Source organism: Xenopus laevis, chromosome 3S (genome assembly GCF_017654675.1).
Source record: "Xenopus laevis strain J_2021 chromosome 3S, Xenopus_laevis_v10.1, whole genome shotgun sequence".
Taxonomy (NCBI): Eukaryota; Metazoa; Chordata; class Amphibia; order Anura; family Pipidae; genus Xenopus; species Xenopus laevis.
The window spans coordinates 119464130-119479736 of NC_054376.1; the positions used below are offsets into that span (position 1 = coordinate 119464130).

The 15607-nt window shown below is 40.3% G+C and overlaps 1 protein-coding gene and 1 long non-coding RNA gene across 3 annotated transcripts in view; one reads left to right on the forward strand and one right to left on the reverse strand.

Annotated features, from left to right (window-relative positions):
- The window catches only part of pcdhgc4.S (protocadherin gamma subfamily C, 4 S homeolog), a 25072-nt gene extending 22237 nt beyond the window's left edge, over positions 1 to 2835 (forward strand). For both annotated transcript variants that reach the window (XM_041588776.1, XM_018256232.2), the window contains exons 3-4: positions 390 to 478; positions 2146 to 2835. In XM_041588776.1, the coding sequence (XP_041444710.1) occupies positions 390 to 478; positions 2146 to 2366 (310 nt within the window). In that variant the 3' untranslated portion in view covers positions 2367 to 2835. The remainder of the gene's footprint in view (positions 1 to 389; positions 479 to 2145) is intronic.
- Positions 1 to 15181, reverse strand: part of LOC121402219 — a 17827-nt gene extending 2646 nt beyond the window's left edge. Inside the window, exon 1 of the long non-coding RNA XR_005966699.1 lies at positions 14963 to 15181. This is a non-coding gene — a long non-coding RNA (uncharacterized LOC121402219). The remainder of the gene's footprint in view (positions 1 to 14962) is intronic.
- Positions 15182 to 15607: the final 426 nt, after the last annotated feature.

The following is a 15607-nucleotide window of genomic DNA, read 5'->3' on the forward strand; positions in this document are numbered from 1 at the left end:
TTTCTCTATAATAATAAACCAGTACCTTATACCAGTACTTGAAGCCGCATGAATCCATATTAGGAGCAAAGCGTTCTTATTGGGTTCATTTTATGCTTAAATGTTTTTTATTAGAAGTAAATTCAAACTAATTACAGAAAGATCTCTTCTCTGGAAAACTCCAGATCCCAAGCATTCAGGATAATAGATCATATACCTGTATACAATTTATAGAAGCATAAGATACTTTTAACTTGCAACCCCTCTTAATAAAGTAGCATGCCCCCTATCTCTATAATGTTAAGTTATGCATAACTCGTTTGCCTCCTATATATAACTATATGCAAATATGGACTGGTAGAACTGAATGCTGAATTATTTCTCTTTTTCTTTATTTTTTGATTCTTCAGAACCCAACCGACTGAAGAAGCTGGGGTTTGGCCAAACAACCCGGTCGAAACAGAAAGACTTCAAGCAATGATCTTGGCTTCTGCAACAGGTCTGTTTGCAATTGTCTTCCCATCAGCCCCTGTTTCCTGAGGACCTTTGTCCCTGGGGAAAAGTTTCCCTGGAAAATGTCCCCTGCTGTAAGGGAGCTGCTTTGCCCTGTGGACTTTTAAAAGTGCCCCCAGATTTCACTTTAAGAATTTAGTAACCGTAATCATTTAGGTATTACTTTTTCTGATTTTCAAGGGGTGGTTTCGCCAAACTTTTTGTATATTATAGAATGGCTAATTCTAAAAAAATGTTTCAATTGGTCTTCTTTTTTTACTCTTTAAATCGTTTTTGAATTAATTAGGCTTCGTCTTCTGACTCTTTCCAGCTTTGAAATTGCAAACTGGAGAGCTGCCGAATACAAAGCAAAATAACTCAAAAACCACAAATGATACAAAATGAAAACCAATTGCAAAATGTCTACATCATAACAACAGTTCATTTAAAGGTGAATAACCCCTTTAAAGAAGAACTAAAGCCTAAAAATTCCATATTTTATATACTGAACGTTTTGCAGCAGCCTAACGTTTCAGCTTGTCAATAGCAGCAATGATCCAGGACTTCAAACTTGTCACAGGGGGTCACCATCTTGGAAAGTGTCTGTGACACTCACATGCTCAGTGGGCTCTGATTGGCTGTTGAGAAGCTAAGCTTAGGGCTCGTCACTAATTATCCAGCAGAAAATGAGCTTCCCTGGCTGTAATATAAGCTGATGCTACAGGTTTGCTGATTATTAAATTCTGATGCTAATTGCACTGGTTTCTGTGCTGCCATGTAGTAATTATCTGTATTAATTACTAATCAGCCTTATATTATGACATTTCTATTCTATGTGTTCTGTATATTGTGAGTGGGTCCCAATACTCAGTAACTGCCAATAGCACAGAGTATGTGAGAGCATCAGCAGAAAAGAAGATGGGGAGCTACTGGGGCATCTTTGGAGGCACAGATCTTTACTGCTAAAGGGTTGTGGAAGCCAAAAACATAATGTACAATATTTATAGCCTACTTCTTTAGTTAAAGGGATACTGTCATGTATTTTTTTCAAAATGAATCAGTTAATAGTGCTTCTCCAGTAGAATTCTGCACTGAAATCCATTTCTCAAAAGAGCAAACAGATTTTTTTATATTCAATTTTGAAATCTGACATGGGGCTAGACATTTTGTTAATTTCCCAGCTGCCCCATGTCATGTGACTTGTGCCTGCACTTTAGGAGAGAAATGCTTTCTGGCAGGCTGCTGTTTTTCCTTCTCAATGTAACTGAATGTGTCTCAGTGAGACATGGGTTTTTACTATTGAGTGTTGTTCTTAGATCTACCAGGCAGCTGGTATTGTTCTTGTATTTGGCTGCTTGGGGGGAAAAGGGACCCATGTCAGATTTCAAAATTGAATATAAAAAAATTTGTTTGCTCTTTTGAGAAATGGATTTCAGTGCAGAATTCTGCTGGAGCAGCACTATTAACTGATTCATTTTGGAAAAAATTTTTCCCCCATGACAGTATCCCTTTAAGTTTACGTTTCCTTTAAAGATGTGCCCATGTATATAGAGCTTTGTAGCGTATGGCTATGGGTCTTTAACATGAACACATGATTTTGCTATTAGAATCCCGTATGCATTTCAATCGTCTATACAATCTCTTTATGTATCTATCCCCATTTCCTGTCTACAGAAGCAGCAGAAAGTTCCAACTTGGGAGGAGGAACAGGTACCATGGGATTAGGAGCCTGTTATGGACCGCAGTTCACCCTACAGCATGTGCCAGACTATAGGCAGAACATATACATTCCAGGAACTGCAACACTGGCTAACGCTGCTGTGAAACAAGAGGGGAAAGCGTCTGCACCTTCAGGAAATAAGAAAAAAACTGCTAAAAAAGAGAAAAAATCCTGATTTTGTCGAACAGTTTTCATGATCTGGCATAACCCTCAGAGCATATCACCCCAGCCGATGATCATTTGGTGAATGTCATCTTTGCAAAGAAAGTAATACTGACCAACTAAGGTGAATATTAATATCGAAATATTTAGTTGTCGATTTATGCTAATAATGATAATTGTACAAAGTCTTATTATTTTTTATGGCGGTTTCACAACTGTTACAATTGAAGTTATCAAATATGCGCTGATGAGTTTTTGTTTCCTGAGACAGTAATTTCATTTGGACATTCTTCTGGTTCTAAACCATGTGGCCCTTATTTACTAGCATAGGTGCAAGTCTGCACCAGTAATACAGAACAACCAATCAGCAGTAAGCTTTGATCAGTCAAACCCAGTTACAATAGTGAAACGGATGACCTGATTGGTTGCTATTGATTACTGCAGCCAACTATGAATCCTTGTTTGCAAATAATGGTCAATATGTTCCAAGTAAAAATAATATATATATACAGGTTTATGGCACCGCTAACTGTGAACTCATTTATAGTTCTGCATTCTTTATATAAAAAGATTGTGTACAGACATTTTAGAAAGCTGCGGGATTTCTTTTATTGTCAAGCAGTACTGTGGATATAGTTATAAAGGATATGGGTCCTTTACTTCTTGCTACCTTGTGTGTTGTCTGTTAAAAGAAAAAACAAAAGAAAGCACTTCCTCCATTTTTTTGCATGATAAGTTTTCTAGACCATTATAAAACCTCTGTAAGATTAAATCCCAGTACCCATGACCCCACTGTGGCACATGGAAAATTATAGATCTTACACGTTTCCAAATGAAAAATGAGAAAGGAAAAGTAAATCAGACATTTGCAGGTATGCTACTTGCCTTTCAATAAAAGCACAAGTCCATAAAGCATTTTTGCAGGGCAAAACAATAAGGGAACGATTCACCAGGGCTTCTGGTGGGCTGACTATTGTAGGCGTTCTCTGTGCGGACTTAATTGACAATAGTTTCACCTTCTAGAAGACTTCTGGAAGACTTGGTGGCTTTAAATGATTTAAAGATGAGCAATGCACTTTAAAAAAAAAATCTGTAGTATAGAAATGACAAAAATGAATAATAACATATTATATAAAACAAATATTGTTAAGGACTACAAAACTCAATGCATCTTTAGTCTCACTGGCGTGGCCAATGAACTCTGAGAAAAGCCTCTTTACAAATCCTTTAAGATATTCTCCTAGCCTTGGGAACAAAAAAGCTTTAACTGGTTTTGTGTACTCTGAATAACAAGCAAACATCTGTTCAGTTGTTTTATGTTACTGGACTACAAGGGACTACATATCCCCTTACACTTATTTGAGTAGGAACACAGTGGCGCCCAATCGCCAATACCAAGACCATCAGTGTGCAATAATCCTTATCAATCAAACAGCAATTAGCTTTACTCAGTCTACTGTAGATACAATAATGAAAGTAATGGATTGATTGGCTGGCTGATATGGGTTACTGCACTATAGCAACTTTGCATGATGTTACTAATTGAGTCCCAAAAATATTTAACCAGGTAGCCCAGTTCAGCCTGTGGAGGCAGGTGGCAATACCAGCTTCTGCCTTTAGTGGGCAAGAGAATAAACATCCTTGAAGTGCAGGGTGAAATCACCATGCAATGCATGCAGCTGGTTTTGGAGGTCACAGATACTGTTGCCCTTGGATAAGGTCCTTCCTGTTTATTATCTTGATTTTGTACAGTTGATTTTGTGGCAGATCTCTATATGTAAAGCTGCAGTACATTAAGGGATCTATAGATGAATAGGGGTCTTGTTACTTAAAACGTTGCTGTGCATTATACTCACCAGTGAGTGAAGAACCAGCCATCTTCATATTGTATACGTGCCTTCCAAGGATACCGACATCCATATTATAATAATGTACAATAGGGGATATAGGTTTAACTTGCAACGAGTTTGCATGTTCTCCCCTGGCTTGTGTTGGTTTCCTCCTACACTTCAAAAACATAGATGCTCCTGATAAAACTGACATTTGTGAATGTGATAGGGACCTTAGATTGTAAGCTCCACCGTGGAATATGTTGGCACTATTTAAATAAAGTGAAGATTGTCACCTACAGTGGGGGCCCCCAAGGTAACAGTCCCAGTGGGCCCAGGACCCCCAGTCCGGCACTGCCTTCACTTATACATACCTGGTTATATGCCAGGTTTCATACTTAAATTCCTTAAGAGATGAGAGGGCAAAAATCCACGGAAACCCATTTGTTGAGTGATGTTTTTTTCATGATACTTTCAGTCCAATTCCAGTCGCTCAAAAGGATCAAAAAAGCATCGAAAAACAATGTACATAAAACATTGCTGTGATAAAATCAGATTTATTTGGATTTGGAAAATATTTTCTCATTGCATATTTCCTGGTACTCCTGGGCCAGTTTTCCACAAAAGTGATCAGTGGTCTGAAATCCTTTTGCCCCTATAGGCTAGTGCCACACAGGGGCTGAAATCAGTGAGCTGAAATACACCTCCTTTCTGCATCCAGAACCTTCGGCTCCAGCACAAACACACCCAATGGATTTTGGTGTAAAATGCAAAGTCTTGCAGATCTTCACCAAAATCCACAGAGTGTGCCAAGCTGACACAATGGTTCTGGATACGAAAAGGAGATGAGACTAATGCCCGTGGCAGGGGTTAGAATCGGCTTGTATATTTCAGCAGGCTGATTTCAGCCCCCGTGTGGCACTAGCCTTATATTACAACCTTGCAGCCTAATTATTTGTTTAAACAAGAACAATTGAGTTTATGGGGCAGATTCACTAAAGGGCGAAGTGGCAAATGGTACCGACTTTTCACCAGCGTTGCCACCCGCAGGGACATCTCCAATTCAGGCACAGGCGACAATTCGCTAGCGAACGGGACCGTCGATAGCGGTCATTTGCACTCTATCGCCAGGCGTCTTTTTGCTCTGGCGAACGAATGCTACTCAGCAAATTCACTAAAGTGCGGATTTTACTGAACATTAACTCTTTCGCCAGACTTCACCACCTCAGACCAAGCAAAGTGCTAAAAAGCAGCTAGATATCCTGTGTGCCAAAAATGCATTAAAGTTCCAAAAACCCTGGCAACTTTTCCTTTTATTAAGCGGGATTGGTTGCAAAAGTCCTGACTTACTTTTTTGGGTAACTGGTTTTCTCCAGACATTTTATAACATATGGAACATTAATTTTACAGTGGGCTCATGTGTAGGGCATTATATTAACTCTCTTGTCTTTTGTTACCACTTTTTGTTACATTTGTAACAAAAAGTGGTAACTTCAAGCATTTGCACCAACATTTATAATAAAGACGTCCATACAACTTGAAATTACCCGCCATTTGCAAATTGACCTAAGCGAAAGATCACTAGCGAATTTTTGCTAGGCACAAACGAACACTAGTGCATCTTCAATATGAAATGCTCTCACTGCGAAAAGTCGCCAGCGTTCGGTGCCCAGGACACAACTTTGCATATTAGTGAATTAGCGTAGTGGTAGCTACGAAATGGTGCGATGTGTGTGAAATGGTCGCTGGCGACAATTCGCCCCTTAGTGAATCTGCCCCTTTAAATTTCAGTTGGGGGGAAAACTTTTTTTGAGCTTCTTGAATGAAGTGACAGAAATGTATGAATAACTTTATTGCTATGTAGCATTTAATTAAATGGATACAACAAGAGAAACTACTTCATAAGCTTAAAGGGATCCTGTCATCTGAACATGTTTTTTTCAAAATGAATCAGTTAATAGTGCTGCTCCAGCAGAATTCTGCACTGAAATCCATTTCTCAAAAGAGCAAACAGATTTTTTTATATTCAATTTTGAAATCTGACATGGGGCTAGACATTTTGTCAATTTCCCAGCTGCCCCTGGTCATGTGACTTGTGCCTGCACTTTAGGGGAGAAATGCTTTCTGGCAGGCTGCTGTTTTTCCTTCTCAATGTAACTGAATGTGTCTCAGTGAGACATGGGTTTTTACTATTGAGTGTTGTTCTTAGATCTACCAGGCAGCTGTTATCTTGTGTTAGGGAGCTGCTATCTGGTTACCTTCCCATTGTTCTTTTGTTTGGCTGCTGGGGGTGGGAAAGGGAGGGGGGTGATACCACTCTAACTTGCAGTACAGCAGTAAAGAGTGATTGAAGTTTATCAGAACACAAGTCACATGACTTGGGGCAGCTGGGAAATTTATGTTCTGCTGCATATGTCTGCTCTGTAGGTACGATGAAAAGAATATTATACAAATTATGAACAGTAATTGTTACAAACTAAAATTTGACTTCATAGTCATAAACTCTGAATACAGAAAATCAGAAAAATTTGTGTTTTTTAATATAAAATCAGAATTTTAAAAAAACACAAATTTTTCAGAGACCTGCCGAGGTTGCATATAAGTCAATGGGAGAAGTCCCAAAGATTTTTTGATCCGCACTGGGTTTCGTGCTATAATCTGGAGTTTTTGGGCAAAAAGCATAAGAAATCTGAGTTTTCTGTGAAAAATCTGAAAAAATCGTGAAAATCTGATTTTTTTCCCCGCAAAGCAAATTTTCGGGAAAATCTAATTATAAATACGCCGATAACAACTGTGCGGATTAGATCGGGGGTTTGTGGCTGGAAATGTTGAGATAAATCCGGACTTTGATGAATAACCCCCTAAGTGTTGAAGTGAATAACAGGAAACAAGGAGAAACAGGAGAAAAAATGCCACTGTTTAAAAATAATAGTAGGCTCCATAAAGCCTTTTATATCTGAAAAATGATCCGAATTTTTTGTATGTTCTGCATCCCCAGTGTCGGACTGGCCCACTGGGATACCAGGAAAACTCCCGGTGGGCCCTCATGCTGCTAAACTTTTGGCCTATTTCATGGCCATTCCCTATTTCTATGAGAACAAAGAGGCTGAATAGATGGAATAATAGATTATAGTATGTAAAGAAAACAAACTAGGAGAATAGAGGTTGATTGAGGAGATGAAGAATATTAGTAGTGAGAGTGGGCCCCTGGTCTAAGGTTTTTGGGTGGGCCCCTGGTGTCCCAGTGCGACACTGTGCATCTCTATGATCATCTCACATGGGTTTCCAGTTGAGAACTGAGCAACATAAAATAGTAGAGCGATATTGTATAACAGAGAAACATCAAACTTTCCGGGTCTGGAGAGCAAAGCAGCAAAGCCTATAATCGATTTGAATTTAACAGGATACATTTTTATGTTCTGCTGCATATGTCTGCTCTGTAGGTACGATGAAAGAATATTATACAAATTATGAACAGTAATTGTTACAAATTTGGTGAGAATAGCCACTTGAGTGGCTCAGCTGCAAATATTTTTCAGCCTTTATTTCTGTTTTTTTTTTTGCAAAGCTTGCATTGTGCAGTTAATCCAATTGTGTACTGGTGAACTGTTCTTTTTATGCTAAAGATGAACTTGTAAATGGCAGTTATTCCAATTACCCCTGTTTGTTCTGTGTGGTTTGTGATGTACATGGCCATAAAACAAACACACTGGTATTTCTGGTGTTTCATATAATTAACCATACCTATACATTATTCTATATACTTCTATTAACCATTCTTGTTGTACTACATGCAAGTTTTATACTCTGATATTTATATTTCTCTTTTTTCCTCTAAGGGAAAAATAAAATGTTTTCTTCAGATATGTGTTCTGAGTTTAGTTCTTTATACCACATTGTTTGAACTTGATCTTCTGCTACAGACAGTGCTGAGGTTGGCCTGACCGTTGCTAAGCTCAGTAATCTACCCTGGGCTTTGGACCTGCAGTTCTTTCTCCCAGTAAAACGCCTGTCAAAGAAACCCAAAGCAGCCCTCAGAATTAGCAAGTGTAACAGGGGCAGCCAAACAAGGAACAAAATTATACACACTCTCTGTAACTTTACACCCTTGAAACAATATTGGTTTACAATTCGGGAGCTTTTTTTCCTCAGTTTTGGGACACTTGGTACAAAGAGACACAGTGCTTTGCCTCTTTGGTATTAACCCAACACTTGATTTTTCTTCAGATGCAACTCACCTTTTTCCATAAAATGCTTTATATATGGGTAACACATGGCTGGAAACCCCATACTTGGTTTTCAATAGTGCTTTCTATATGTCTGATTTTATTGTACATCATTACGTTTTAGATTTGAATTCATTCTGCCCAATAACATAACTACCCTATTCAGGGCCCTGGTGCTCACAGGTGGAGGTCCAGCCACCTACCAATGGTATAACAAACAAAAGAATCCAATGCAACACCTTAAGGGGCCCATTCACTAAATTCGAGTGAAGGAATAGAATACAAAATACTTCGAATTTCGAAGTATTTTTTTGGCTACTTCGTCCATCGACTACGAATCGAACGATTCGAACTAAAAATCGTTCGACTATTTGACCATTCGATAGTCGAAGTACTGTCTCTTTAAGAAAAAACTTCTAGTTCGCCACCTAAAAGCCCACGAAGTCAATGTTAGCCTATGGGGAAGGTCCCCATAGGCTTTCCAAGTTTTTTCTGATCGAAGGATAATCCTTCGATCGATGGATTAAGATGGATCCTTCGAATCGTTCGATTCGAAGGATTTAATCATTCGATCGAACGATTATTCCTTCGATCGTTCGATTGAACGAATTGCGCAAAATCCTTTGACATTCGAAGTCGAAGGATTTTAATTCGCCAGTCGAATATCGAGGGTTAATTAACCCTCGATATTCGACCCTTAATACATCTGCCCCTAAGTGTTTATTGTGGAGTGCGGTGCAACTTTTTGGGGCGGACCCCTTTGTCCGCATGCTTGACAAAGGGGTCCGCCCTGAAACGTTGCACCGCACTGCACAATAAACACTTAGGGGCCAATTCACCAAGCTCGAGTGAAGGATTCGAATTAAAAAAACTTCGAATTTCGAAGTGTTTTTTGGGCTACTTCGACCAACGAATGGGCTACTTCGACCTTCGACTATGACTTTGAATCGAAGGATTTGAACTAAAAATCGTTTAACTATTCGACCATTCGAAGTACTGTCTCTTTAAGAAAAAACATTGACCCCCTAGTTCGCCATCTAAAAGCTACCGAACCCAATGTTAGCCCATGGGGAAGGTCCCCATAGGCTTGCCTAAGTTTTTTTGGTCGAAGGATTTAATCGTTCGATCAAAGGATTTTTCCTTCGATCGTTCGATCGAACTATTAGCTTTTTTATTCCCAGTCAATTATCGAGGGTTAATTAACCCTCGATATTCGACCCTTGGTGAATTTGCCCCTTAAGGTGTTGCATTAGCCCTGTGTGCCATTGCATTCCCCCAGTAGTTACACCAATGATTCTGCCTTTCCAACAATCTATATACTACTCTATGGAGAGGGGCTACTGTGGGTTTTCTTTCTCTCATTTTTGTTAAAGTTTGAGGTTAATAACCCTGCATCCCACTAGTATCCAGCTGAATATGCCTATGCTGGAATAGTAAACTGTCACTGCTGAATTGTGCTTTGAATGTGGGGAATACCTATACTGGAATAGTTTCCTGCACAGCTGTATACAACCCTTGTATATATCATTACACCAACAAGGACAAAGCCCTTCCTATTACTGAGGGTCAATGTAACCCTCATCTCTATCCATTATTCAGGCTAAGGAAGGGACACCAAACTAAGAAGCTCCCTGGTTACACCAGATTTAGCAGCAGCAGTGACGGAAACCATGGCTGATGAATGTATGGATCTTTCCAAAGATATGGCAGCACAGTAACTGCACTGACTCAATAGGCCACACATACAAATCATAATAAATAATAAGCTATGTATATACTCATCACTCATCAACATCCATTGGTTAGCATTGTGGTGACAGGTAAATGTACTTTCCCTCTGAGAGATTTCTTGCCAAATAACACTTATTTTGATGAAATAATGAGGGAAAATACTTGGGGGATGCCCCCAACTAGCAGACCTTACGCCTCTGACTTTGGTATGGGCTGTTTATTTATGTCCCTGCCCTGCATTAAATGTTCCTATGGTGGTGGTGGGGGGCAAAACGGGTAAAGCTGCACTGGGGCAGTAATCTATGGTCACCAATTATATTTTTATTTTCACAGTTCTACTTGCAGCTGAACAACATAGAAAAAAAACCTCACACTCCGGCTCAAAGTGTCAGCAGGTTAATGCCCAAATTCACTGGCGCAAAAATGACCTGGGTGTTCAATACACAGAGTCCGTCACTAGAACAGTAATACTCCATTCAAAAACATAGACTGTTAAGGATTCGCTGACTGGTTAAGATCAGTGGTTCGGGTACGTAAGCCCCGAACCCATAGCTTGCAGGAGTCACCAGACAGTCCAAATACATTCCATGGCTCTCACACGCCAGGACACATAGGGCAGGATGCTTAAAATAAAATCTTTATTAAATCCGTTAAAATAATGCCTGATGCATTTCGTACATCTTGCACTTAAAGAAGTGTAAAGGTCTTTTTACTTGGGGATACCAAAAGTTAGGCAACTAAGTTCCTATTACTGAGGGCCAGTGTAACCCTCATCTCTACCCATTATTGAGGCTAAGGAATGGACTTCAAACTAAGAAGGTTACATCAGATTTAGCAGCAGCAGTGACAGAAGCCATGGCTGATGATGTATGGATTTGGATATATGGATATATATATATAGGTATGGATATGGCAGCACAGTAACTGCACTGACTCAATAGGCCACACATACAAATCATAATAAACATAACAAATTAAACTGATTCGGGAAACATGTTTTTTTCCCCCAAAATGAATCATTTAAAGAGCCGTTGTCCACTGTGCCATTGCCCAACGTAGTTCTATTTTTGATATTTCCTGGGTGCCATTTATGGTGGTTTATTCTGTGTTTGACCTTGCCTGACCCTGATTATTGTCCTGATTGCTGCCTGTCCTGACTCCTGCCTGTATGTTGACTATTCTCCTGGATCCTGATTTGTACCACTGCCTTTGTATTCTTTTTTTTTTTAACAATTATTTTTTTGTGCAACTGTAGCAATACAATCATGATACTTTTCATGACATTCTTGAGTTGCATTTTTTCCCAATAAAACAAAAACTTTACAAACATAACCAGTGGTGACATCATTACATTCAAGTTCTAGTTACAGGGCAACACATGTTTATTCCAGATGCAATTTGTACCGTCTCCTATCACCTCTTATTTCCCTTTTAGATGTGTCATTACCATTTGGCCTAGTGAGATATTGGCTTGGAGGTCGCCTCCTGAGAGAAGTGGCCACTCAATATTTAGCCTATGTCTGGGTCTTCCTCTTCCTCTTCCTCTTCAGGCATCCCCTTCTCATATATGCTAGTTTATATAAAAGGAGTGCTTTGTCAATTTATTGTTCCCAACCCTGTGTCATTGGCCCACCTCTAGATTTTCATTTTAGTGCTATTGATTTCTTAGCGTACATACAAAGACTAGCTAGTAGTGTCCTCTGGGCTTTTTTGGGGATATTTCCTCCATTTTTATTTAATAGTAGTACCTTGGGGTCTGTTGGTAATGGAATGTCTGTTCTTATATGGATTATTTGTGTTACCTCTCTCCAAAATGTTTGGACGCTGCTTTTGTATTCTTACTCAGCCTGTGACCCCGACTACACTCTTGCCTCATGAATGTGTACTTCACTGCCCAGCTTGGTATTGACTCGTCCTGTCCTTTGACTATGCTCCTATTCTCCATTCCAGTAGTACGTAATGTTCTTGTGCTTGCCCAGAATTTTCTCCTTGGTCCTCTCACATTAAGACCTGACCCAGCATCCGAGTAGCAGAGGGCTCCTCCCGAAGTGAAAGGTGTTTGTTAAAGGCAGAACAGTAAGCCATGACTGGGACCTTGGAGTTTACTCTGGGTTTTGGAGACCAAACGTAACACTTCTGCTGCAGAAGAGTAAATAAACATCCAAGAACCACCTGCTGCAGAAGAGGAAATTAATATCCAAACTACTGCTGCAGAGAAGCTAACAAACAACCAAGAGCCTTGTGTTGCAGAGGAGCAGATGAACATCAAAGAACCCCCAGCTTCAGAGGAGGAAATGAAAAACCTCCAGGTGAAGAGAGAGTTACCCAGAGTAAACAGGTTTGAAGAGCCTTGTCCAAGAGGTTCCAAAGGATTTGGGTAATTTATCTATTTACTGCTAATCTCTTTTCATATGCTAATGCAAACGTCAGCCAGTGCATCCCTGCTCAGTTAGTGCCATTCCAATCACCTGCTGCCTGGGGTATCGCCCTTTTTTAGATTGTACTAGGTTGCTGACTATAAGTAGAGATTGCGCCAATTAAATATCACTGCTTATTCTCTAGTAGGCCAGTGGCAGGGAAGGTATGATAACTCTCATAGGGTTGATATAGCTCTAGCTTAGCTATCCACCTTTGCAAATAAATGTTTCCACTGGGAACTAGACTGGTACCAGGTGATCAATACAAAAATTAAAAGTGCCAGCCCTGGTAGTTTATATGCTGTACACCTAGGCTAAGCCCCATATATATTCACAAACAACAAAAATATATCTGTAATGTATTCTCACTTTATTTCATCAATTTGCCTAATCTTTTTTTTCAGAAGATCACTGAGGGGTATGCTGCCACCGACCGCCCCATGCTCCCTAAATCCCTTCCCTGTTCTCCTTCATGTGTAAAGTGTGTGAAGTGTTAATATATGTCCTACCTGGTTATGTCCCCCTTCCCTATCCCAATCCAAGTCGCTTGGAGTCAGGAAGAAATATTTACCCTTAATACAGCACTGGAGGGTATTTTCACATTCCTCTTGATCATGTTATGAGCCTGCCCACCCCCTCACAAGCTTCAATCAAATCCCCTTCTACGCTAACAGTCATCCCCCTCTACACAAACAGACACTCCCTTCTACACAAGCACCCCTGTGCCTACCCATACAACCCCTCCTCAAAATAAAGCACCTGCCCACCACTCTTACTACAAGCGTCCATCCCCACTGGTACATAAAGGCCACTCCCCTCTACGCACGCAGCCACCCCTCTTTATACAGACGCCACAACCATCTATTTATACCAACACCTCCCCACCCACCTCTCTACACCAGTGCCCACCCCTCTACACCAGAGCCTGCCAACCCACTCTTCTATACCAGGTGTCTATACAAGTGCTCACCTTTACATCCCAACATGTTTCCACCACCCCCCTCTACACAAATACCCACCTGCCCACCCTTCTAAACACCCTCCCACATCTCTACAAAAGCAGCCACCCACCCCTCTACACATGCGCCACACTCACCCCTCAACACAAGCACCTACCCATCTATACTGGCACCTGCCCACCCACACCTCTAAACCAGCACCCACTCCCACCCACTTCACCAGTGCCAGCCCACCCACCAACTTTATATAAGCAAATGCTCTCCTCTATATGCAAATGCCCTCCCCTCTACACAAGTGCTTACACACCAACCCCAACACGTGTCCCCCATCTCCCTCTAAACATACACCCATCCACCCACATCTCTACACAAGCAGCTACCCACCCATCTACACTAGCACCTGCCCCCCACCACTCTACACTAGTGCCCACCTTTCTACACCAGTGCCCACCCACCCACTTTACACAAACATCCACTACCTCCTTTGCACAAGTTTTTGCCTGCCCCTCTACACAAGTGCTCACCCACCCCAACACATCTGTCCACCATCCCCCTCTACAGAAGTAAACACCCACCCCTCTACACACCCTCCCACACCTCTACACGATCAGCCACCCACCCCTCTACACAAGCTCCACACTCACCCCACTACACAAGCACTCTCTCAACTACACCATTGCCTTCTCCCACCGACCCCCTACACCAGAGCCTCCACCCATTTTCAATTGGCCTTGATTTTGTCTTTTTAATAGGTTTTGAATTGCATATCGGGGAGAGATCCACTTGTTTGGCAACATCGCCAAACGAGTGGATCTCCCTGTGTATGGGCACCTTAAGGCAGGTTATGGATCACACACTATATTCAATCATACTTTGTCTATTTGACTATTTGTGGGGGGTTCACTAAAAATATAGTCACAGTTATAAGGCTGGGGTGTTACATGTACCATATGCAAAGGTTTCTCCAAAAATTAAAAAAAAAAAGTGTATGCAAAGTACATGACAAACTGTGCTATACTCAATGCTACAGGACAGTCAGTTCATTAGGGCTCAGTGAAATTTGTCCCCTAACCATCTTCCTGCCCCTGTCAAAAATCAGTGTGTGCAGTGCCTTACTATACTCTCTAGCTCACCGAGACCATCTTGCCTTAGTCTACACACTATCCCATAGTTACAGTTCCTACCCTGAGAACATCATTTTGCACACATCTCAAAGTTACATTTTATCCCCCTGACAACATCTTATCTTACAATGAACACTATCCCACAATTACAGTCCCTTCTACTGAAAACATCTTGCTTTATTATACATACTATTGTCACAAGAACAGTCTCCATAACTCTGCACCAATATCATGTAAAAAGGCAATCTTTATTATAAATAGCCTGGCACTATTTATGGTAAAAAACATTAAAATCAATTAAAAATAGTCAACCTCATACTCACCTCTTACAAGTGGGTCGGTGATAGGGGGATGTGCAAGTGGTTCAGGTTTTCAGTCCAGAAACCTCTAACTGTGCCATGATGGCTAGCCTACAAAACATTAAAAAAATTATACAGAGTGAAACTCTGTTTCATGTCTCCTCTCCATATAGCACAGGCCAAGAGGTCTGTGAGCCTCAAACTCATGACTTTCTATAAAATGGGTCTTAAAAGAAAACTATGCTTCCTGAACAATGTAGGTCTCTATAAAATATATTGCATTAAACAACTCATTTATAAATCCCTCATACAAACATCATTAGCATTTTTGATTACGCATATTACCCTAAATCAACTTATTGGTCATTTAATCATTTTTGTTTCTCATAATCTCATGTCATTGGACTTTAATAGTAAGCGTAATTTGTTATGAAGCAGATTGTTATGCATTTAGTTTGCTTAGGGCAGAACTTCTTTTTTTTTTATATGATTTATTGTCTTTGTACTTGTTACTAAATTCTGGGGACTTTCCATTTGCTAAGCAAAATAATTTCAGTTCCTATACATTTTGTACCAGCAAGCATTATCAGCCTGACCTGTTTCTGGGGCCTACTGTCTCATTTCTGATCCTAACATTTCCTAATGTAAATAAACCATTTTCATAATAAT